This window comes from Montipora foliosa, chromosome 7 (genome assembly GCF_036669935.1).
Source record: "Montipora foliosa isolate CH-2021 chromosome 7, ASM3666993v2, whole genome shotgun sequence".
NCBI classification, from domain to species: Eukaryota; Metazoa; Cnidaria; class Anthozoa; order Scleractinia; family Acroporidae; genus Montipora; species Montipora foliosa.
Genome location: NC_090875.1, coordinates 28,540,648 through 28,565,179, shown reverse-complemented (window position 1 = coordinate 28,565,179; position 24,532 = coordinate 28,540,648). Strand labels below are relative to the sequence as shown.

Here is a 24,532-nt window from a genome sequence, read left to right as displayed (position 1 = left end):
CGGCGGTGGTCCTTTACGGAAAAACAGTCACAATTAGCAAAAGAGACCTCTGAGAATTTTAATTTTCAAAACATGACATCCTTGAAGGAAGAAAGCGAAACAAATTTAGCAGTTAAATCAGTTAAGATCAACGACACTTCGTTTACGCACTTTTTTTTTAGCTATTTTTTGTCTTCTTTTCTAGCGTGACTATGCTGTGACAACTATGGAGAAGACTTTGCCTCAGAGTGTGGCTTGCAAAATCACTAATAGAACTACAAATTTTGGAGGAACGCATTTATATGTTAAATCAGAGTTATACGAAGGGATGCAAGATTGTCAGATTTGCAATCCAAACGAGGCTTGCATACCAGATGGCAACAATACTACTTCAGAAGGGAAAGGTGTGATCAGCTCAGGAAAGTAATTTTTTCTTTTCGGCACTAATCCGCTATCTAATACCAATGGGAAATGATTTTCTTCCGGGTGGTTTTTTTTCCTGATTAGTCGGGTGTCCTTAGCAAATGGTCTTAGGAGGGAGAAGCATCTTGCCACGCACTATTCATTACTTGTGTTTGAATACAAAATACATACCTTTGTTCTCATAACTGTTTTTTTAAAGGGGCTATGTCACGCTATTTTAGAGTGTTTAGTGGGCATTTTAAGTTTATGACGAGTTTAAAACTCGAAAATTGTAATGTGCGATTCCTTTACTAAAGAAATTATCGTTACACCGCAAACAAGACGGTTCTGAGCAAAAACGGCCTTAAATATCCAGGCAATTTGCCATGAACTCATGAACTTGAAAAACGTCGGCCGACTGTTTTCAAAATTACCCAAATGCAATCCGTTTCAATCTTGTCCATTTGTGTCCATTTGTGTTTCTCTTTCCTTTTGCTGTATTTTGTTATGTTGTTCAAGGGTTTTAAGCGGTTGTTGCAATGTTTCATTCTGCTTTTTGGGTATTTAGGGTGTCATGAAATTACGTAATTTTGTGTGGCATAGTAGCTCTAGACACAAAAAGCCTAAAAAATGGTCTAAAAATCTGTCCGGAAATTCTCCAAAAAATGTCTATAAAACCAAATTTTATCTCTAAAAATCTCGAAATTTATTCTAAAAACTCCGATTCATCCCAAATTTTTTCGAAATAATCACATTATTTGCATAAAATGCGGGATTCTTGTGACCTGTGATCAAACTGCACGCAAAATGTTGAGGGTCCTGTGCTTCCAGGCCTTTGGGAACAAAACTTATAGGCTAAACCACTGACCAGTGGTATTTGAATGGCAAGAGCCCACTTGGAAACAGTGGGAGAAGCTTCTTGAAACCCCTTAAATTTGTTTGTATGCTATCACCTACATCTCTTTTTCTGAGCATTATCGCGTAAAAATCCTTAAATTTTCTAAAAATCCCATTTGACTTTAAAAAATCACATATGTGTAAGGTGGCTCTGAATCCGCTGAACAGAATTTTTTTAAACTTTGCAGAAAGTTTCATCTTGGCCTTCTGATCACTTTCCAGCAAAAAAAGTGGGGGTCACCGGGTTTGTTTTTATGGATGTGCAACTAAAGACAAAATAAAGGGTGTTATTACAGGTCTTTCCCGTTGCCACGGTGATTTATTACGTAACAATAATGACCGCACCTTGTTCAGCAATAATTTATGTTTCTTATGGTACCATAAAATTGCTAACACGTGATACACGTTGTAGTGCCAGACCTTCTAACATGAACGTTATTTGAAAGCTTCGAAACTCGTGTAGCAGCTGATCCAAAGATTACTCGCCATTGGTTTGCAACCCTTGCACGAAACAATGACATGTCATTCTTTCTATTGTTTTTGCTATTGTTTGGGGTAAGGGTTGCAAACCAATGGCGAGTAATCTTTGGATCAGCTGCTACATCACCCTCGAAACTGGTTTGAGCCACCTTAAAGAGAACAGAAAACACCCTTTGTATCGATAGCAACGACATTTAGATGACAATACTTGAATATCCTGAGGCTTGTGTTATATTTAGCGTAGAAAACGGCTGATGGTTTTCACTTCCTCTTTCGTTCTCTCGTGACTTCCTCGCGTGAATATTTCTTTGCTGTTCAGTATCGTCAGTACAGTGTTTTGAATTAATGCACGCCTACGTGAGCCAGTCTGCGTACTTGCAACTGCGCATTATTGTACCAACGCAACTTAGTCAATTATTAAACGTAACCGTTGCCAACACAATGCTCAGTGCCTTGAGGTACGCGTTCTGGACCAATCACAGCGTTTGTTAAGGAAGCACTTTGTTTGGCCTGTGAACGCATACGTATTTCCGGCAGTCGTTTCAGAGACGACCGCCAAAGCGTTATGTATGTAAGGTGCTGTATAAAGCCGTAGACAGACGTCTCTTATTTAAAATACTTTTTGAAAATTAAGATCGGTCGTCAACATATTGAGGCGTATTACCGATCTTAACACCAGAAGACGAATAAAACGAATTCAATTCTGATCAAATGCATTCGAATTTGAAAGTCATTATTTTTTCAAGTGCGCATGCTCAACTGAGAACGCGAAATCCTAGTCTCGCACCAGTTGAAGTCGCTTTTAAGGCTAAAACAGGAATGTTTTAAAGTAGCTAGCGTGCAACCCGCGTTCAAGGTCCTCAAACTTGGAATGAAAGCTCCCCTTCGCTGCGCAATTAATTTACATCTTAGATTGTAGACAAATTCAGAGATTATTTCCAGCCACTGTGAACTCTTCTGGTAGTTTATCTGCAGTGCGTTCATCAGTAAAATATGTAAGCGATAACTATAACTTTAATTTTTAAACTAGAATCAAGTGTAATCACAGTTTGGTTTATTGTTTAACTTCTTTTTCCTTCAGTTTGCTAAGAAGCATATCTGGCTCTCTCGTTTATTAATGGCGTATTAATACTCTGGCTTCGGGCTCTATTTCTAACACGTTTCTCTCTTGTGTTATGAATGTGTCTTAAATATCTAATGTCGAATGGAACGAAAGCGCAATTAAGCAAGTCGGCGTCGTGTTGGTTCTGTGGACGGCGTGATGATACCACGAATAATTTTCAGGTTCCTGCAAACATCAACTTTGTCCTACCAGTTTTCGTCCCGGGAAAGCGGATTTGTTTCTCCATTGTCTTCCCTGCTCGCAAAAGGTCTCTCTTCTTTTGCGTTCGCTGGGCTGACGAGTACGAGAAAAGAGGCATCTGCCATGGGTCGAAATTCACAGTGTTGAGCATGCGCGGCGGTTACTTAGCGACCGAATCCTCACGTGATGCCTCATGTTGCGCGGGCTCACTTAATATCAGCGGAATTATTGGAAAGGAATGCGTGGGACACAGCAGGCTCAAGTCACAGTCAGCCGGTCCGAGATCGTGGACGGCGGTTGGATCAAAGCAAGTTTCGATTCATGGTAGCGGGTCTCTTTTCTCGTACTCTTCAGCCCAGCGAACGCAAAAAGAAAAGAAAACTCTGCTAGCAGGGAATAGTTCTGGCAAAACGAGTTGAAACAAAAGGGAATTCAGGGAATATCGTGATTTTTTTATTTCCTGATCCTTTCGTCATCTTCATCGTCATTGCATTTATTAAAGTCGCCGTCGAAATCCTTGAAGGCCAAAGTCACACAAAGTTATCCGCTGTGTTGTCACTGTCATTCCCCGCTAGCTTTTTGCTTTCGCTGCACTTCTCTGTTTGCGAAGAACCGGGTCGCTTCCCACCGCGAAACAAGGATTTCAGTGCCATTCTGAAATCCCGCCTGAAGAAAGTGTAGAGAATGGGATTGATGATAGAGGTAGCATATCTCACCAACACAAACACTTGCGACGGAATCTCAATCTCCAGGTCATCCAGCTTGTCATACACCGCGTACAGAAGCATCAGAATAAACCATGGTAACCAGCACACGAGATAAATCATTGCCATGCAGACGAACAAGATCAGGCACTTTTTCTCGAGAGCAGCTTGACGGCTGTGATGGGGACCGCTGATTGCTTGACTTCTCCTCTTGCCTTTTGTAGAAACCCGTCGAAAGATGGCCACAAATGCGTATATCATGAACGAGTATGGTAGAAGGAAAACTACCACAAGGCAGAATATAACGTGCCCTGTTTGATAGGCTCTGTCCGCTTTGCTAGTGATCCAAGCAAAGGGAAAGAAAGCCACCATGGCAGAGACAAGCCAAACTATCCCCAAAACCGCCTCAACTGTCCATTTGCGAATCATTCGATGTGTCACTGGCGAAATTATTGATAAGTACTTCTCTGTGGTCGCGACCAAAATGTGGTAGCAAGCTGATATGGCTGTCAAATTATTAAGAACGTTCACGAGTTTAGACAAGTAGAAGAGCCACTTAAAAGATGTTATAATTGCTGTGAACGCAACAATGATGAACAGTGGAATATTGATGATGCCACTTGTAAGGTCACAGATGGCCAGGCTGAACAGAACGTAATTTGGTGGGGTTCGAAGCTTTCTTCGTTTTGCAAATAAAATTAGCACCAGGCCATTGGCTATTATGATTAATATGGCTATTGGAACTAGCTGGGCGATAGCTTTGCTTTCGAAGAGATCCGTTTCTTCGAATTCGTCTGGCTGGATGATTGAAGTTGAGTTGTTGGACATGTTGACTTATTAAATTTACGCTTGTCAGTCTTCGGAGCCCATTCGCGGCCCTGGAGGAAATAAAAATCATGTAAATTGAGATAAGATCATTCTTGCCTTTAATATAAGCATCAACCTTACTTCAAGACAAGTTTCCTGCATAAATAATAGTAAGAGAGCAATTACTCTTATTTTTATTTTTTTTTTTTGTGGTTTAAAAACATTTGCCACTCCAAGTTAGGGCGATAATTTCCTTTTGCTAAGAGGCATTTTGCGTTGGTGTAGTAGCCAGGGAAGTCAAAACATTCGCAGTTGGCAGCCATTTAACCATTTAACCATAAAGTGTAGAAACCTTTTATCGAAATATAGAGGCTGAAGCCGCGACATTTTAGATGTGTCCGACTGGGGTATTTCCAGAATTTGAAAAAGTTTGAAAAGGATTGTCCTAAATGTTAATTTAGAATTTCCGATTAAAGAAAATGAATATACCTTTATAATTATCTTGGTTCTTTTGTGGTTTATCCACAGTACAGACTTTAAAAAATAAAATTACGGGACAAGGGTGTAGCTAGGGGGGGGGGGGGAGTCCTGGGGTGCCCGTGACCCCCCCTTGTAAGCCTTTTTTTATGCAAACAACCTACAATATTCAGGTTGCAAAAATGTGAGTACCCTCTGTTTGACACAGTGTGACCCCACCTTTGAAAAATCCTGGCTACGCCCGTGCGGGAATTGTTTAAATTGGAACTTGTCGATACCAAAAGAATTTTCTTATCTCACGGTTGTGTTTATTGCACAAGTGAGAAAAGGCATGAGTTTGCCTTACAAGCACGACTGTTCGCACACCATCTTGAATCTTAGTTACTATTGTGGATCTTCTCGGACGTTACTATGCTTGCGGCGTATGCCCAACTTTCACCGGCTTGTCTCACTGTGTAAACGTCGCTAGCTCATCCTTGTGCTTAAGCTTGTCCTTATCGCACAAGTGACAAACACGCTTTAGTGGCCGGTTCGTTATGTTGTCTTTTATGTTTTTAACACATTTTTATTAAGCCTCTTGTGGACTGGAGACCTCTCGTTGCGACCAATTTTATCACTTTTTTAAATTGTAATGACAGAATTTTACAATTTTTGTCTTCGTTCCTGTCATGTTTCATTTTACATCATTCGGAGCTGAGAAATCGTCAAGCATGATTGGCAAGCCGTCCATTACGAAATCGACTCGCTGGTTTCTCTGAGTTCTTTATATTTTGTCGCTCGATAAGTTTTCGGTTTAGATTTCTTTTTGCCCGATTAAGAGATTGCCGATGCTGGAATCGCGATCAATCTTACGGCTGAAACCAAGCACAGACATTTTAATGATTTTTAATGTCACCTCAAGTCCGGCCAAACATGCTTTAAGCTGGCTGCATGAAGCTCGATGAGTTTCTGATGCGTTTCTGACGGATTACGCTCGCGGCATCAGGGGCATCCAACGTCAATTTTCGGAAAATATCTTTTCGGAAGACGATTTGAGATCTAGAATGTTCGGAACATTTGTTGTAAAATTTCTTGCTTGTCTGCCTGTCCTAGGATTTTCGAACATCTAAAAAATGGTATAATTGATCAGTTTTAACGGATTTTTACCCTAAAAAGGTCATCTAGAATTTTCGGGAGCCTTTTTTTTGGCTGAAATTTTCTAAAAGGTAACTTTTGATCCCTATAATTTTCGGATCACTAGACTTTCAACTAGGAAATCCGAACAGATGAGAAAATGTTAGGGGATAACTGATGTGCATATATCTACCGTTTAAATACTAAAATACGTTTATCAACGCTACTTTTAAGGGGTTTTGAAGTATGTTTTCGTTGGGTGCTCCTGGCGGCATGGAAAGCGACATGATGATGATCAACTTGTCCGCGCAATTATTTGTGGCAGAGTTGAAAGGAACACAAATTATTTGATCAGTGATATTCTTCATCACTGAATTCGCCAATTATGTTCATGCCGAGAAATTTAAGATACATAAACAAAAGGGTGGTTTCGCATGTAGTCAGTTGGTCGGAAATTATATACGACGTAAAGTTAGCGTATAAATCGCACAATTTTAACCTTTTCGCGCCTTATTAGACAGGGAGTTTGAGTTTGTCTTTCATATTAAAGGCGGGAAAAGACGCTAAGCTTCGACGAGGCGAAGCCACGAGGGATTTTCAACTCTGAGCTAACCCAACGGTTCGCCGCTTCATTCGCTATTGTCAGTAACGCTCACAAAGACAATTCGGCAGCGGTAGCTTACGTCATTTCGTCTTCCTACTTTTTCTGGAACTTTGTAATTTTGGAAGAAACGAGGGAGAATGGTTTTCATGATTCGTTTTTCTCCGTGATCTGAGAGTCTACTAGCCAAGTTTCGACAAGGAGCTGAAGAAACATGTCGCTGTTGCTTTTGCAGAACATTTTCTCATGGTTCACAGAACTTTGTTGCTTACCTGTATCCTTGGAGCTGTTCAAAAGAGTTTCTAATATAATGGCTCCAGAGCTTTGCACACCACCTGGTTACCTTCCCATAGACAAAAACAGTTTGAATTTATCTGCATACAAACCACTATACCGTGATCGATTGTTGTAAAATTGTCTTTTTCATCACATAATGAAACCTAAGTTTGCACTCGAAACGTCTGCCTTAGAATGTAGATCATACCAAATAGTGGGTCATCACGACCTGTTTATTTTCGTTCCACAAGTTGAAGTAAACCGCCAGCTGGCGACAATATAGACTGACATGCAAAAATGAAGCCTGATGACAGATTCTGAGTAATTATCATGAGGAACTTCACGCTGTTTTTCTCCAGTCTTTAGGGATTTTCTTTGGGACACAAGATAAAGTATATTGCGACATAAAATTTTATGAAACATCATCCTTGAAATCTGGAGAATATCACGCCATAAGCGAATTCAACGTTGTGTGTTGATGGACAAAAAAAGGTGAAATTGAAACGGAATGCGTTAAATAATTTTCAAAAATTTAACTTTGTGCTCTTTATTTCTCTTGTGAAGTAGTAGTTGGTGCTTCTATTCATCTTGTTGCCACCTAACGATGATTTTATTGGTAAAGTAGGACATTTATTCGAATTGAGGTTTTTTTATTTGTAAGCTTGCACTTATTAATTTATTCCGATTTTCTGCATATTGGCAAATGAACTTAAATTGCTGCAACGTGGGAAGTTAAGATTTTTCGACGAAACAATTGGACAGAAAAGCGTAAATGAATTACATTCGCCACACCTCTCATAACAATCAGGGTTTTTACTTGTTGTCGTTGTTGTAGTGAACACCTCGTGAATATCATGTAACCGAATATTCCCATCCTTGTGGTATACTGAAGTGCATCTCCATAACAGAAAACTCGGCTGGCAAAAATAGTGGAAAGTGGAACACCGTTTCCGAGTGCTTATATACAGTATTGAGGTCTGGATGCAAATTTGACAATGGGTATAGCTGTTGGCTATTGAGGTGAATACCTCTCGGTAAACACGGGTTTTTTTGTGTGTTTTTGTTGTTTTGGTTTTTTTTGTTTTTTTTTTCAAAAATTGGAATTTCAAACAGCGGCTTGTCTTATTAGTCGAGTGGATACAGCGTAAAACTTTGCCGAGCGAAAAAAACCTAGTTCGTTTTTCCGCAAATTTATACTCTTAAGTGAATTGATAGGGTATAAACTGCAACGAATGAATGAAGAGGGTAGTTTCTAAAGAAACTGTGGTGGTGCTTCGGTGGGGAAGTAGTATACAAAAATTTGGTTTTATCAACGGAGTTGATAATGTAAATTGGCCACCGTACAGAGATTCTAAAAGCTGACGTCTCGAGCGTTAGCCCTTCGTCAGAGCGAATCGAGGAATTGTGGGTTATGTGTAGTTTTTATAGTAGAGTAGGAGCTACGGTATTGGTGGTAACATGGCAACGTGAAAAATAGGAATATATTAGTTAAATGAAAAGCGTTCGTTAATACCGTGAGGATTAAGGTGCCGATTTGGAAGATGAATGTTTGTTCCAGATTCTTGCGGCTTTCCGTCGTACCTAGATGTAGGGAAAGGCCGCAGATAGCCATGTGTTTTTTTGGAGTGGTTAGGGAGATTAAAGTGACGAGCGACTGACTAAGATGCATCTTTGTCATTCTTCTCAACATCGCGAAGGTGTTCGCGGAATCGGTCGCCTAGTCGTCTACCTGTCACGCCGATAAATAATTTATTGCACAACGTACAGGTTATGCAGTAAATGACATTTGCGGGGGTACATGTGAAACGATCGGTGATCTTAACAGATCGCTTAGGTCCCAATATCTTGGTAGTGTTAACAATGAAATGACAAGTTTTGCATCGTGAGCGTGCGCATTTGAAAGTGCCGGGTTGCTCGTTAGTTTTGAGCGCGCTTCTAACTAAAAAGTTGCCTACGTTTTTGTCGCGTTTGAATGAAATAAGTGGAGGTTGCGAAAAGATTCTACCAGTCTCGGGATTATTTTGGAGTAATTTAAAGTTATTAAGAATGATACTTTTGACTGCGTTTGTGGTGCTAACTGTCGATCAAATTGTTGGGCGCGATGATGCAAAACTTGGACTCAAGTTTTTCTGAGCAACCAATCGGGATATCAAAAAAGCCTCCCATGGTTTTGAGGATAAACGCCTTGTGAATGACAGAAGGCTGCCCTTTGCATTAAAATTTGATACCCGATAAATTCGATCTGAGAGACATCGGTCGCTCAAGTTTCTTGGGCCTTGCTCTTCATATCATAACCTTTCAGTATAAATGTATAATTTAAGGCTGTTGCGCTTACTTAACAAAGCGCGCTAAAAGAAAAGTTTCGCAAAGGACACCCGTTAAGGTCTACCGTAACCTTAAATTTCCAGGCTAGGTCGTGTTTCCCCTTCGTCAGATCGTGCTTCTGTGGCATCGAATTGATATAGTAACTGTCTTTTTCGTGATACGGGTTGAAATATAATCAAAAAAATATAACTGAGTAATAATGACGGAAAACAAAAACCCTAGTCGCACCGGAATATCGTGTCGAAATTATCACATCACGATCGATACTTACGATATTAACTTGAAGAATTCCCAAACGAGCCTCTCCTTACAATGGTAAAGATCTAGAATCGAAGTTCAAAGGAGTCGGACGAGAATCGGGTTTTTTTTTTGCCCTCTTTGTTTCCAGAGGAAGTTATTTTGGTTTGATAACTTTTGAGCAGCGCATTGAATAATTACCCGTTTTACATTAACATTCTCGAATCACAAAAGCAGGAGGTACTTAAGGTTACCGTATGCCTTCAGGGGTGTCTCGCGTCCGACCGATGAAGCGCATCCGGTTTAAACTGTAGATACCTAAACCCTTACATCAAATTAAAGCTTATAGAGCTGGCTATCAAGCCATATCAAGAATTTTTAAATTAAATGAATTCTCGAATTTTTCACGACCTCTAAATGCGAGCGTCCGAATCACCTTTTTGCTTTTCGCTATTTTATTTTGTTTCTCCATTTTCCCGACCCAAAGCGCTAAAAAAGGTGTCTGCGTTTTGCCGTACTCAGTTGCAGCGAAAAGTTACAGAACGTTTTCGAAATAGTATTTTAAAATTGTGAAGTGTTCGTACAAAAATCGCTCTCAGAGATAAAATATTTTGAAATAAAAAAAATTGCAGACACTTCCTTGTTGTTTATATGTTAATCTAGCCACTGTCAAAAATTTGTGGCAATCGGACATATTCCATTTGAGTTTTAGCTCTTTAAAGAAAAATCTGATTCGAGAAAACAACGCTAAGACTGTCAATCAAACAGGTAATTTTTACTTCCGTCCAAAACGTAAAACCGCCATTTCTCCGCCGATATTTAATCTTTTTGAATGATTTCTTTTTTTACCTTAGATATCCTATTTCGATCACTACTTTAACCAAAAAAATCCAAATTTGAAGAAAATTGCCGATCTGAAGGTATACCGTAACCTTAATGGAGTCGTTTGTTTTTCAGCCAGGTCATAGTTAACTATGACCAGGTGTATCAATCGAGTAATTATTTATGAAAATCCTCGTATTTTGCTATCGGGATAACAAAGACTGCTGGAGATATAAAAAGTTTTATGAAAAGTAGCAATTACTACGTACTCGTAGACTAGTTTGAAATGACTGATATCGGTTTGTTTCGTCCAGTAAAACATGCTATTTTTAAAGCAAGGTCATGATGATTGATTGGTGTGGAAAAGGTCCAGTCAGCAATGCACTCCATGATGGATGCGGCATTTTAATTGTTTTCATTTCAGTTCTAGGTGTCATTATTCCTTTATTTGCCTTGTGCATTATTTATTAGCCTCTCTTCTTAACGTATAAATTGTTAGTTTCATGCGCTTTCATAAACCGTCTAGCTTTCTTAGTCTAATTGCGGTTTGATACACTATCATTCCATACTATTCGCTTTAACGAATCGAAGGGCTATTGGTCGAAACGTCAGCTTTCAAATTTCTTTACGATGGTCAATTTACCATATCAACTCAATCGATTTCAGTGTTTCTGACTTTTCCACCTACGCAACATCACAGTGTCTCTAGAAACTCTTCCTTTATCCAAAATTAAAACAAGCGACATAAAATACTATATATTTATACTTTAAACAATAACCGAGTTGTTTTACCTACTGGACTCAAAAATTGGAATCACAAGCTTACGAAATGGATACTTAATTTATCGAATTTTATACTTACTTATTTCATTACCATAAGTGCTAGCACCACAACAATGAATATTTATAAAATTAGGATAGTAGGCGTACTCTCATTGGTCAATAGCTGTGTTTAGATGAAAGTACGGAAACACGGCTGTGACGTCACACGAATTTTGATTGGTTATATGCCGTCAGACGCTTGTTTTGATTGGCTGGTAGGAAGTATGAGCGTGTATCAAGAAAATTTGTTTCAATCAAGAATTTTCCTTCATTTGTTTCCTTCGTTTGTTGAATTATCTTTCAGAAATATTTTATAAAAGCAATAGAAGACTTTTTTTCCGTGTTTCCGTAGCCTCATCTAAACACTCGGGGAAGTTGGGAGAATTTTCGACAGTTATGCAAACCCTCGACGTTGCATAACTGTCTCGAATTCTCCCAACTCTCCCTAGTGTCTAGATGAGGGTATGGAAACACGGAAAAGGTCCTCTATTGCTTAAGTCGAACAAACATGGACTTTGACAAAGTCATGATTTCTGAACCTTCATCGAAATGAAATCATTCAAGCTTCGCTTGCGTTTATCACAGCAAACAAGTGAGAAATAACGTGTGTTCGCCAAGCTGAAGTTTGCTTTTTGCAAACTCACAATTGTTTAACCTTAAGTAATTTAAGCTTGTTTCGATCTATTAGTCTCAACAAAGCTTTTAAGCTTACACATGTCCCCTTTTTGGTAAAGGCTAATCAAGTCGGGCTAGGCAAGTGAACGTCAACAGCTGTCCGGCGAGTAAAAGATACAGACAAAAGAGATGGCAGAGGTAAGACTTAAGCAGTTTCTTTTTTTTTATTATTAATAATGTTATGCCTTGAAGAGGAGAGATAATTGGTGACTACGAGTTTAGCCCAAGGATATGACGTTGCTGTGGATATTACGTTTGTACAAAAGTGCTGTTCAAGGTCAGAGCGTGAAAATAAGGCAACTTACTTTCCTACGTAATTTTAAGTAATGGTCCGGCTAAGAAGCAGGCAGAAAAACAATAGCCCGCGGCAATAGCGTCGGTTAATTAAAATGTGCCAACATTTTTAATCAAATTAAGTTCGGCTGTTCTCATTGGTGTAAGCAGCTAAAAGCGCGAAATTTGAATTTCAATGAAAAATGTAATCGACTTGCCGTCTAAAAAATTAGATTCTGTTTCGTAGAACAAATCATTATGCCTTCAAAAACTATGTTTGTAAATATCGTCAAGATTCTATGCGCCATTTGCCGATTGGCGAATGGCGCATAGAACAATGCCCAAATTTGGCCGAGAGACAGAGATCAAGGGCATGGGGAAGAAGAAATCCAAAAAAGGCTTTTTTTTCATTTTTTTCTCATCTTTTTTCGACATTTTCCGATATTAGCCAATCAGATGCCTCGATTGGAGCAGCAGCTTCTAAGTACTTTTGCCGCTGGGCTGCCTGCTTCTTAGCCGGACCATTACTTAAAGTGTCATCTGTTTGCCTCCGAACGAACGATTCAAAATGCATTTGAAACCATAATCGTTGACAAAAGGGCGTTGTGGGCTATGACAGCTGAAAAGAACTTCAGGAAATTGAAAAAATGTATCAAGTTGAAAAGTGAAAATGCTGGATACTGTAATGAAAGATATGAATACAAAGTAGATTTTTAAGCTGTTCTTAGACTAATATTTACCAAGCAAAAATTAATCCTTTAAGATGTTGTAACGAAGACCTCTCGATAGGGAAAGGATTCAAGAGGATTTCAGGCTGAGTGCTTGTTTGTTTTGTCAAATTGGTATTGTGCAAATTAGAAATTAAAGATATAGACGCCGGCTTAAGACCTTGATCGGAAAATGTGGGAAAGAAATATGGGTTTACTTATTGACCAAGCGCGAGGTCCAGATGGCTGCATATTGGCCAAGTTCTTTTTTTGCATGTTTATGGCCCGAGATCCATTAACACGCAAAGAAAGAACGAAGCCAATATCCAGCCATCCTGAGCGCACAAGCTTGGTAAATAAAGGATTTATTAGATGGAAAAAAACACTAAAAAAAATGATCTTTGATCTTGCGGGACCAAGCGAGAAATCCCGAGCTGGCAAGATAGCTCCATCTGACATGCAACGTTTGCAAAAACGTAACCCTTCCTTGTATCTTGCAACATTGTTGGGCACAACATGTTGCATACGTTTGGCCACCCTGTTGCATAATGTTGCACTAAAGTTGCAACATGTTGGATGATGTTGGATCAAATTTGAAACGGTCAATTTTTTCGCGCAACATTTTGGATGTTACACGATGTTGTACTCACGCAACATTGTTGCGCTAAGGCATGCGCGTTAGGTCCACTTCTTGCGCGCCAGGGGCCAGGGGCACATGAACATTGACATGTTGCGTTGAAGATGGTGAAAATGTTGCGTTCGTTTGGCCACCCCGTTCATGAACAGATGTTGCAAGATCATGCAACAGTGTTGCAAGATGTTGCGTTGAAATGTTGCGAGCGTTTAGCCAGGCCTTTAGCGATTCGCTGTTGTCTTCTTACGCTGCCAAAATTTTAAATTTGCTTAATTTTCTTGTAGTTGTTTTGCTGACGCCAAAGAAACATACAAAAATGCTTTCTGCACGTGCGCACGATTATTGATCTTCTGCATGTCCGAACGAGAACGTACAACTTTGTAGATGTCCTGCAAGTATTGAGAAATGTTGAAAGGCGCATTTGACGAAACGTCACATTAGAAAAAGCTCTCGATAAACCCTACATTATGTCACATCATTTTGTGATCCTAATAATTATATGTAATAACGATAAACGGAGCAAAGATTTGTTAAGGGTGAATACCTTCGAATGAAGAAATTGCCATGAATTTTTAAAATCACTATTTTGTGTTCGTATTGAGGGAGAGCATTTTTATGCGTAATTATAACTAAAGGACAAGGAAAATGAACCCACATTGGTTGAGCTTTTAAAACATGTGAAAGAAAATAGTCTTTTTTTACCTTTTATTCCGATGTGACCCCTTGAAGAAGAGAAAAGCGACAATCTTTTGCGTTAAGATACTGCGCTCATCAACGGTTTGTCTTAGGCTGAAATTCGTTGTCTCATCTTTTCCAGCTCGTTAAATTAACTATTTCAATTATCTTGTGGAAATCCATTTTTATGATTTGCATTTTGCTAATGGCTCAAGCATTCTCGTTTACAATAGAAACTACATCGGAAATAGCGGCAAACAAAAATCCTAGGCTAATTGCTTAAATTTTCAAGAGGACCAAGGATGTTTCATCGCAACCATTTGCTAGGTCTTTCTTTTAACTGACTCCTTTTTCGGAACCTATCTTTGTGTAGATGTTAGCATATTATAATTAACAAAACCTGCGAGGTTTCACCAAGACTTTGGTCTCTGGAGGTGATAATCAACTATTGGGTTATAAGCCGTTGTTCAATTTGTCGACTCAAAAATCCTTACTTTTAAACTGAATGTCTTTGCCTTGCAATTGTATACTGAGTTTAGTGCTTTTAAAAATTTGACTGATTCTTTTATTTTTTAGAAAAGAAATGAATAAATATGGGCTCTTTTAGCTAAAAGAGTGCAAATTATACGCAAAAGACCATTAGTATGGCTCCAGTTATCCCCTTCAAAAAACAAGATCTATACTCAAGATGAGATCATTGTGGCTTTTTGCGAATTAATTTTTGAGGTCTTACTAAGGGTGCGTTCGATTGACCGTATTCCGGAATACGTGGAGTGATGATTCAAAACGGTATGTCTGGCGCTTTTGAAGCAACAAGGATAATAAAGGTATGTTTAAAATAGCATTTTAGCAAGTGTTTGATAATTTTAATGTGAATCTCCGTAAAAACGAAGGATTTCTACCTTCTATTCCATGTATTCCTATTCCGGAATACGGTCAATCGAACGCGCCAGTGTGTTCATGCGTCAAAAACAATTTAGCGTATGTTAATAAACAAATGAGTAATTTAAGTTAAGATCTAATCGACATTTGCTATAAAACTACAAAAACCAAAAGGGAATTTACTGTTGGTTATAAATGTTTATTTTTCATACATGGCCGTGTATTAATTAAACCTTTACGTTAACAGCGAAAATTTAGATACACTCAATCACACCCTGCTCAAAGCCGATTTTGCCGGAAATTTTTTTTTGTTTTATTAACAGGGTATTTTAATGGTTGCTTTCTTTGTATCTTTGGTATTTTTGTATTTTTTAGATGATTAATGTTAAGAATTCATCTTTTAACCACTGTTCTTAATCAATTTATGTTCGGTGGTAAAATGTTTTTTTGTAAAAAAAAAGCATTATTCGGCATAAAAGGTCGCTTAACTTTTTTTTTTTTAACGTGCGTAGACAAGTGAGTGTCGAAACATAAGTTTTGGCGATCCATTAAGTGCAGCCGTCTTCGTGTCTACCGCTTTCAACGAAAATTTTCGACTTGTTTTAATTTGTTTTCAAGGGCTCAGAAGTTTCCACATAGAATCCATGCTTATAAGAATCATTAGAAGTCTTTGTGTGTCCCGTGAGGATACGTTTGTTGTTATTGCACATAATTTCTTAAGCCCTGCAAAGTGTACTCCAAAAACGACAGCTGCCTTCCGTTTCAATTACAGCATTTGATTATAATCCTCCCGGGCCATCCCGTTTTTGTCTCTTGTCCTCTGTTTGACGTCGTACGACCGACACACAATTTTTTCGATTTTTCATATGAAGAAGTTTAATGACTTGGCCATAAGATTTTAATCTGAATTATAAACATTGCTTTTGCCAGTAGAAGATTTTCGAGGATACCTAAACTTCGAGCCAGGATTCGAGCTAGGATCCGAGCCAGGATTCTAGCCAGGATTCGAGCTAAGATGAGCTTTCCCCGCTATTTATTCTCGAATCTCTCGGTTAGGTTAGCTCTCGAATCGGTTAGGTTAGGTCTATTTAGGTAGCTTCTAGTCTAGTTAGGTCTAGTTAGGGTTAGGGTAGGTCTCGGTTAGGTTGGGTTAGGTCTCGGTTAGGTCTTGAATCCTGGCTCGGATCCTAGCTCGGATCCTGGCTCGAATCCTGGCTCGGATCCTGGCTTTATTCTTAGTTTATCTCAAAATCTTCATGTTTCAACTTCAAGCCCAGAGTGAATATGACACTTGTCTCCAGCTAATGAGAGGCTTTTGAAGCTTTCTGTCCTCTTTAGAGGAAAATGGGGACTTTGAAATCTACGACGGTGACTTCGACGAAAATGCCACCTCAAAATTAACTTTCCACTGTCTTTTACCTTTCGCATTTGTTCCATCTCGTTCACGTCTTATAGTGTGAGCAAAGTATCCTTGCTTAAAGTAAATATTTGATACGAGCGCCGCGTTTCAGATTAAAAATATATATAATGTAAGGTCTGTACTCTCACGGTGTCCCTAAAACATCAAATTTGGTGATTTCACGGCGTCTTTGTGAAGATTGCCGCAAAAGCACGTGCTAAAATGCGTACTGCACGTGCAGCAAGAAATTTTTTTCCTTCTTTAACCAATGATATTGCTGTTTTCTAGCGTCGTTGTTTCCCGTCGAAGTGTTCGTTTCTTAAGCTCCTAAGCACACGTTTTTAGAACGTTTTTTTGCAACACCACTTCTCCGAAAGAAACTTCCAGCTTTAAAATTACTTAACTTTAAGGGACATGTGATTACCTCGATTCGCAAGTTGGGCTAGTCTCGTATTCAAACGGTTGGATTCGATCGAGCATGAAATCGAGACTAATACGGGAGAATCTTTTCACATGCAAATTATTCCCCCCGCATTAGCCTCCATTTCATGCTAGACCCAATCTAACCGTGAGAATACCAAACTAGCCGACTGAATCCCTTTCAAAGGTTTGGTTTGGTGGGCGTAGACAATCTTTGCACATTTATGGAAAAAACTGAATTTGTAATTACCGTTTTTAAAAAGCAGCTGCCAATAGTTTTTACGTTTTAGCTAAAATTGTTGGTAGGATAAGACGTTTTTTTAAAGATGTTAATTTTTTAAGCGAAAAGCGAAAAGACAGTCCCCCGCTACAGTATTTTCATCTCACAATAAATGGACCTCAACCTCGTAAATGTTGGCTCGAACGACATCCATGTTTTTGTTCTTCCAATTGAAAATGGCCGGCAGAAGTTCGCTTGTTTAAATAGTTCGTAACTGCAACTTGTTATGCTTGCAATACAAGAGTACGAGACTGAATCTGAAAGCCCAAACATTCGCTTTCCTAACGAGCATCTTACCTCGCGAAGGTCCGTTTTCTTCGTTTCATCCGCGATCAAAACATCTTGGTTGATTCCTAGATTATAAGATTGAGGTATGAGCAGAACTTTCCTTTCTTACAGTTGTGTTTACCGAAGTTTTCGAGAAACAAAATCTATACTTGCTATCTCTATCCAGAAAACACTTTGGAGTTCAACTATAAAATACAACTGGTGTGATAAAAAGTCCCTTGCCGAGGTAATCACCGGTCTGCATGGTGTTCCTTGAATCATTATGCAATAAATTCACTATCGCTAACAAAATAAGAGAGATTTTCTTAATCGTTGAGAGGTATCTGAAACAGTGGTAACCAACGGTGGTAAGCCTCATCTAAACTTTTTAAAAAGCTTTCTTTTGTTTTATCTATAGGTAATTGTTCGTGCAGTGCAACCTTTTAACGTTGTCAACGTAAGCAAGGTTCAGCATAGAAAAAAGTGGTTTTTTTTTAAAAAAAAATTTGATTATAAAACCCATCTGCACCAACCTTTTTTACGTTATCACAAACCTTTCATCCGTCCACGTTTCCGTTTTCGTTCCGTTTTTGTTCGTTAATTTTCTTTTGGCCGGCGTTCGAGCACCTCTACTTTCACCCTTTTCCTGTGGTCAACAGGAAATTCTTCGTATGGTTTTTCAGTTTCATATACTTGGGGCACGTTTATGCAAAATCGTTTTCTTCTTCTACTATAATGATAACAATGAAAGAGGAAAGTGATCCTCAGACAGACACTTGAAAATTTAGTTGGCTCCAACAGGAATCGAATGCGATGCCGGTGCAATTCTCTACCAACTTAGCTATGAAACCAGTCATTTGGGATCAGGTCGATTTGTTGGGCTCGTTTATTCCCGTGAAAAGACTCGCCGAATTCCATTCATTTATAACAATATCATCTTGTAGTGACAAGTCTAATGATGAGAGAGACGCGTCAATTTGCAGGTGTTCTCTTTTGGTTTAGTTCAATTCATTACTATGTTTTTCCACTTGAGTTGGCAAGGCGGAATAAAGTGAGGCATAAATTTTAATTAATTGTCCATTCCCTCCTTTAAATTTTGTCTTTTGTCATTGAAGGTGTTCCTAATTTAAACAGTTCCTGAATATCTCAGCTTAATTGTCCGACTTAAGGTTTCCGTATACCTTCAGATCGGCAATTTTCTTCAAATTTGGATTTTTTGGTTAAAGTAGTGATCGAAATGGGATATCTGATGTAAAAAAGAAATTATTAAGAGAGATTAAATGTTGGCAGAGAAACGGCGGTTTTACGTTTTGGACGGATCCGAAGTAAAAATTACCCGTTTGATTGAGTCTTAGCGCTGTTTTCTCGAATCAGATTTTTCACTTGAAGCGGACACTTTAAAGAGCTAAAACTCAAATGGAATTTGTCCGATTGCCCAAAAATTTTGACAGTGGCTAGATTAACATATAAACAACAAGAACGTGGAATTTTTTTATTTTAAAATATTTTTTCTCTGAGAGCGATTTTTGTACAGATACATATTTTTTAAAATACTATTTCGAAAACGTTCTGTACCTTTTCGCTGCAACTGAGTGTGCAAAAACGCAGACACCTTTTTTTTTTCACGCTTTGGTTCGGGGTAACGGAGGAAAAAAATAAAATAGCGAAAAGCAAAATTTGCTTTGACTTGTAGCTTTGAAAGGTGATTTGGACGCTTGCATTTAGAGGTCGTGAAAAATTCGAGAATTCATTTCATTTCAAAATTCTTGATATGGTTTGATAGCCAGCTCTATAAGCTTTAATTTGATATAGGGATCTGGGTATCTGCAGTTTAACCGGTCGCGCTAGCTACATCGCCGGCTCGGATGCGAAAAAACCCCTGAAGGCATATGGTAACCTTAACGAGCTCGAGTCTTATTCCTTAGTGTGGCGAAATTAATTGTATGATTTAAAGAGCTTGAGACGTTTTGTTGGGATTCTCGTCCGTTTTACAAGACGTTTTTTTTTTTGAAGGTGTATTCGCATGCTTAGGGCATAGTAACGATAAATTAAAACACCAAATGCATTATTAGTGGTCCAATTCAAAGGTCTTTCCTTGAGACTACGGAGCTGAGCGGAAGCATTGCAGCAGACTATTGTGTGAACCGGTAAAGCAGAACTGTCAGTAATCTCGGGCTTATTTCATAAATGATATTGTGAGTCTACCTCTTAAAACCCTTAGCATCATTCAAAACGAAATAAACTATTCCCCATGCATAGTACCTGGCTAACAAATCTGCATACATATAGTAGGCTTACTACTCAATTGAGTAACTACTGAGGGACATGGAAAAAGGAAACGAATGTTTTTCAAATCGGTTGGATTTCCATCAGAGAGACAATTATACAGCGTATGTCTTATTAAAATGCTGAAAGTCTGTTCCCAGAAAAAACAATGCGAAATCGAAATAAAAGCGATGAATAGTAACTAGCCAGCCAGTCAGCCAATCCAAGATGGCGTCCAAACGCTTAAATCGTATTGCATCAAGATCGATAACAGAGGAACATCACCCGGGACTGATTCCTTTAAAAACCGACACGATTAGGATGCGTCCTCTGGATCCTTTGTCGAACGCAATTACGAATGAGAAGAAATTTAACGTATAAAGCATGGTTTTCACTAGCGACGCAAGTACAAGCACAAGAGATTCGTGGCAAGTGTAAGATTCACTAGTTCCATGTTCTCTCTTACAACTCGGCGCTGCTAGTGGAATCTGGAACGGGTCTTTTTCATTGGACGAACTTTGCTTACGCTGACGTGTCTCTCCGCTGTTCCAGTATTTTGCACTCGGAACGTTTTCCTTCGTTCGGAAAGGATCTCTTGTCCATGCCTGCGGCTTGTCGCTAAAGAGGCCTGTTGTATACTTATAATATGTGTTTGAATAGCTTTTAAGGCCCCATGTCTCCGCTGTTTTCGTATTTCTTGCAATGATTGTTTCCGTCTTCTCTTACGCATTCCGTATGAAGTCGGTCTCGAAGGAGACATCTTGAATTCCTTTTTCCTTAATTTCAGACTTGAGGTGCGTTCGGTTGACCCTACTTCGGTATAAGAATACGTGGTATGTTTGGCGTTTTGAAGCAACAGGGGTAATAAAGATATGTTTAAAATAGTATCTAGCAGGTGTTTGACAATTTTAATGTGAACCTCCGTAAAAATGATGGATATCTAACTTCTATTCCATGTATTCCTATTCCGGAATACGGTCAATCCTACGCACCCTTATTTCGCCTATAAAGTAAACTATTTAACGTCGATAACTCCTAACAGTTATTCAACTGACAAACCTGAGGTCGACGGTGCGTTCATTTTACTCCACTTGTGTTGTGCAAACGTGTAATTTTTGTCCCAAAAAAAGCCCTTGATTTCGCTCGCGTTAAAATTTATAATGGTTTCAAAAAATTAAAACAACCTGTTATCTTTTCTGAAGTTTACGGACGACAAGTTTCCCTGTTAAAAGACGTTGTTTGTAGTACACCGATCACAGTTCCGTGGCAGTCGTTTCTGGCGTGATTGGTTTAGGGGCAACAGCATATTCGCCCTAGACGTTTTTGTTTCATTTCTTCATTTTGAAGGAGTTTGCGTTAACATATACTTCCGCCCACGGTTTGAAATTACAAAATGGCCGCGGGATCTTTTTGCTAATGAAAAAGAAAAAAACACTCTGCTGGAACCCGGTCGTCGTAGAAACTCTACAATGAACACTCGACTAACTATGCAAGCTAACGAGTGCTTTTAAATGGCTAATACATCTAACTGTTTTAAGAACCTCTCACAAATATTAAGTAATTAAAAGAATATATGATGACGGCTTAGATATAAATGCTTTTAATATATAGATTTAGCCAAGCCTAAAAGAGGAGCTCCCTGGTTATTTATTCTTACTTCCCGTAGGGTTTGTGAAAATAAAAGGTTTCGAATTGTCCGCGTTTTGATGTTTCCGGTTGCTGCTTTAATAATTAAATCATTTTCTTTGCTTTCTTCTATGGAAAAATTCATTGCCTAACTAGTGAATTCCACGGTAAATTTTACGCTAAAAACCGATATCGCATGAATCACGAAGCGATGAGTGCGACATCGGTTTTTCCAGTGAAATTTACTTTGTAATTCACCAGTTTGGCAATGATTTTTTCTTGAACCGAATGAGTTTTAAAAGAAGACAAGCACACCCTCAGCGAGCGAATGGAAAAGGAAAAAAAGCCATTTCAGAGTCAACTGTTAATAGCCAGCGAATGGTAATCATGCTAAAATTAGAAGCCATAAAAGTTCAAAATCAAAAAAGAGTTTTACTGATGTACTTTATCCCACTTTATCTCTGAAATCAAGATCATTCACATTTTGATGTATTTCATTGAAACAAGAATCGGCAAACTACGGCAATGCAACCAAGAAAGGACGAACTTCAAACACGATCTGCTCCAACACTTAAATAACGTTTGGGTGCCTTAAACAAACCTCTGAAAACACAAGCTAGTGAGATTTCCCCCTAATTTTACGAGAACTCATTGCGAATACGTGTTTATAACATAAGGGCAAAATTTTCTTGTCACTGTCGAGGCACCGTGGCAACGAAAACCAGTTGGGCAAACGGATTAAAAAAGCACTTGTTCGCTCGCATTTTAGAGGAAAACAAACAAACAAATCAACTCTTTCTTTATATCCAAAAGAGTACAGATTAATTCTAGTTGACAATAAAAATTCGATTCTCATTCCTGAACAAAGGAAGAACTGATTAAACCAACTTCTTAAAATACGCATCCACTTTAAATAACGCATCCGTAAAAATAACAAACGGTTTAGTGCCCAAGGGAAGAATTTGTGTGCTAAGTATGAGCTATTACTGGTATTCTGTTTTGTCGTTGTCATTCTCTTTCGCTCAGTCCTTTCGTTTCTGTTCTAAACATAGGTCCTCCAGGCATCATGTAACCTTATCAGAGCTTCTAAAGATATGCCAAAAATTGCAATACGGAGAAAAAAAGCAGCTCTAAGCAAATTAAAAATAAACACTCAGTTTTAAGTTTACATCCCGCCCGCGTCGAGCCACAGAAAGCGCGCGAAAAATGAAGCCTCGCTTATGTTCAGGTGAGTTTACCTGGGTTGAGCCTGTTATCCAATCGAAAACCAGTACCTGGTCAGCGATCAACTTAAAAAAAAACAGCTGACCTCGGTGAGCTCTAAGCTTGAGCCCGCGATATGGTCACGTGATATTGGTCAGCGGATACCTTGTTTTGACAGGTGTCAATTAATCTAAAGATGGATGTCCAATATCAAAGATGCATGCTGTAAACTAGCATGAGACTGGTCACATTGGCATACATGGATTGGTGGACGTACGGACGTACGGACGTACGTACGGACGTTCATGACGTCATGGCTATAAAACCAAATTCTCGCATCGATGGGTTACCATATTTTCTTAACTATGGTGCCAGGGCGGAAAGAGACCGGGCGGTGAAACGAGCGGGTCCGAGCAAAAAGGTGTGATGCAGTAGACTGGGGTCTACTAAAAAGCCTTTTCAAAATGGCGGCAAGTGTTGAGATCGGCGACTCACTCGAAGAATTGGAAGAATTGTTTTTACAGGACATCACAGACGACTTGTTTGATTTGAACGAGGAAAAAAATTCTTCAGATGTTCCAGACACATAGCTGATGTTAATGTAACAAACATTTTCCCTCTGTTTTTGATTGGTTCTCTCCTATAACCTTTAGTAAATCCAAGTGTTTTGATTGGTGCTTTCTTGTTCAGGACTTTGCCATACAAGCCATTTCCATGGGAAAGGTTATAAGCCATGGTTTTTTTTTTCACATTTTGTTTATATTCTGGTGAGTATTTTTAACACTCGTGCTGTGTGTTGAAGGACCCAAAAGGCAGGTCAAAATACAAGTAACAACTTGGAAATATTAAGCTCTTGCTAACCGAACTGGAGGGCGATACTGGGGAATATTGGTTGAACATTGTGGAACTAAAAGTGAGCGCAGCGAGGTCCATACAAAAATGACCAAGGTGCAATATTCATCAGTATGGCTTGGGCAAGCTTGGTTAGAAAGTAGTTTATCATATGGTACTCGGGCCATGGTTGTTTCTTGAATTTGTGGTTTTTCAAAAACAATAATTATTACACAGCTTATGACCGCTTCCAAAGAAATGGTCGGCATAGTAAAATCCCAACCAAGAAAGAACCAATCACAATGCTTGCATTTACCTCAAAACTACCTTACCACAGGAGGAAAAGCCGGCATGGCAAGCAACCCACCCTTAGCTCAAGCTCTAGATCTGCCACTGATTACCACAATATTTTCTGTAGATGAATGATAATTGAGATAATTATGTGCCTTACTGTGAGTACAATAGTTATGCAAAGTTTAATTATGGCTTTAGAAATCAGTCATGTTCAGAGAAATTATTGGCACAGGATTTGGGTAAAGTGTTATTTATTGTCATTATTGAGAGCTTACTGAACACAGGCTGACTAGAGTGCACCTCAGGCTAAATGACATACCATCGTAGCTTACTAGTTAGTATGAAGAGTTGTGTAGTTAGTGCCAAGAGAATTTTGTAAGCCTATTTATGGTTAGCTCTCACAAGCAGAAATGGTAACATGCTATTTTCAAAACAAAATAGAAAATAGAGCTAAATATTGTTACCTATTACCATTAATTATCTGAAAATAAAAGTCCTGCCTTCCACATTGTGTACACTGTGTGACATTGCAAATCTTCTAATTTGCATAATCTAAAAAAATAATTTAAACTGGAAAAATGAGACAAGATATTACAAAGTCATAAATGCTATCGCCCTCATTTTTTGAATGACCTTTACAAAAGAGTGATAAATGTAATTTTTGGGATTATAGGGTCTATAACTCAATCAATAAGACTGGAATTTTGCCGAGTGGTGAAGCATTTGAATCAAAAACCCTCTGAGGGGAGTCTGAATGTCTGGCAAAAACATCTACTTTGTGTACGAAATACAGATGACATAAAATAATGGAAACAGGCGACAAGAAACAATATCGCACCAAAATATAATGTCTTGC

The 24,532-nt window shown here is 38.8% G+C and overlaps 2 protein-coding genes across 10 annotated transcripts in view; one reads left to right on the top strand and one right to left on the bottom strand.

Annotated features, from left to right (window-relative positions):
* Positions 1 to 1,725: 1,725 nt before the first annotated feature.
* On the bottom strand, positions 1,726 to 21,072 carry LOC138011691 (beta-2 adrenergic receptor-like). Of its 6 annotated transcripts, XM_068858814.1 has the most exons (3): positions 18,012 to 18,388; positions 17,488 to 17,543; positions 1,726 to 4,643 (listed from the first exon to the last, which is right to left on the bottom strand). In XM_068858814.1, the coding sequence occupies exon 3, from the start codon at positions 4,591 to 4,593 to the stop codon at positions 3,592 to 3,594; it is 1,002 nt and encodes a 333-aa protein (XP_068714915.1). In that variant the 5' UTR covers positions 4,594 to 4,643; positions 17,488 to 17,543; positions 18,012 to 18,388; the 3' UTR covers positions 1,726 to 3,591. The 6 variants fall into 6 exon arrangements, with proteins under 6 accessions (XP_068714915.1, XP_068714919.1, XP_068714918.1 ...); XM_068858818.1 differs by lacking the exons at positions 17,488 to 17,543; positions 18,012 to 18,388 and adding an exon at positions 20,782 to 21,072; XM_068858817.1 differs by lacking the exon at positions 17,488 to 17,543.
* The window catches only part of LOC138011693 (melanocortin receptor 5-like), a 32,908-nt gene continuing 15,812 nt past the window's right edge, over positions 7,437 to 24,532 (top strand). Inside the window, exons 1-2 of one of the 4 annotated variants that reach the window (XM_068858823.1) lie at positions 7,437 to 7,531; positions 11,934 to 12,058. The gene's annotated coding sequence lies outside the window, so the exon portion shown is untranslated. Of the gene's footprint in view, positions 7,532 to 11,719; positions 11,838 to 11,933; positions 12,059 to 14,971; positions 15,037 to 24,532 lie in introns of those variants that run through there. The other 3 variants (XM_068858820.1, XM_068858822.1, XM_068858825.1) reach the window with 3 other exon arrangements.

Bases quoted from the DNA above. Each gene is read 5' to 3' on its own strand.
- LOC138011691 (XM_068858818.1), bottom strand. From the start codon at position 4,593: ATGTCCAACAACTCAACTTCAATCATCCAGCCAGACGAATTCGAAGAA.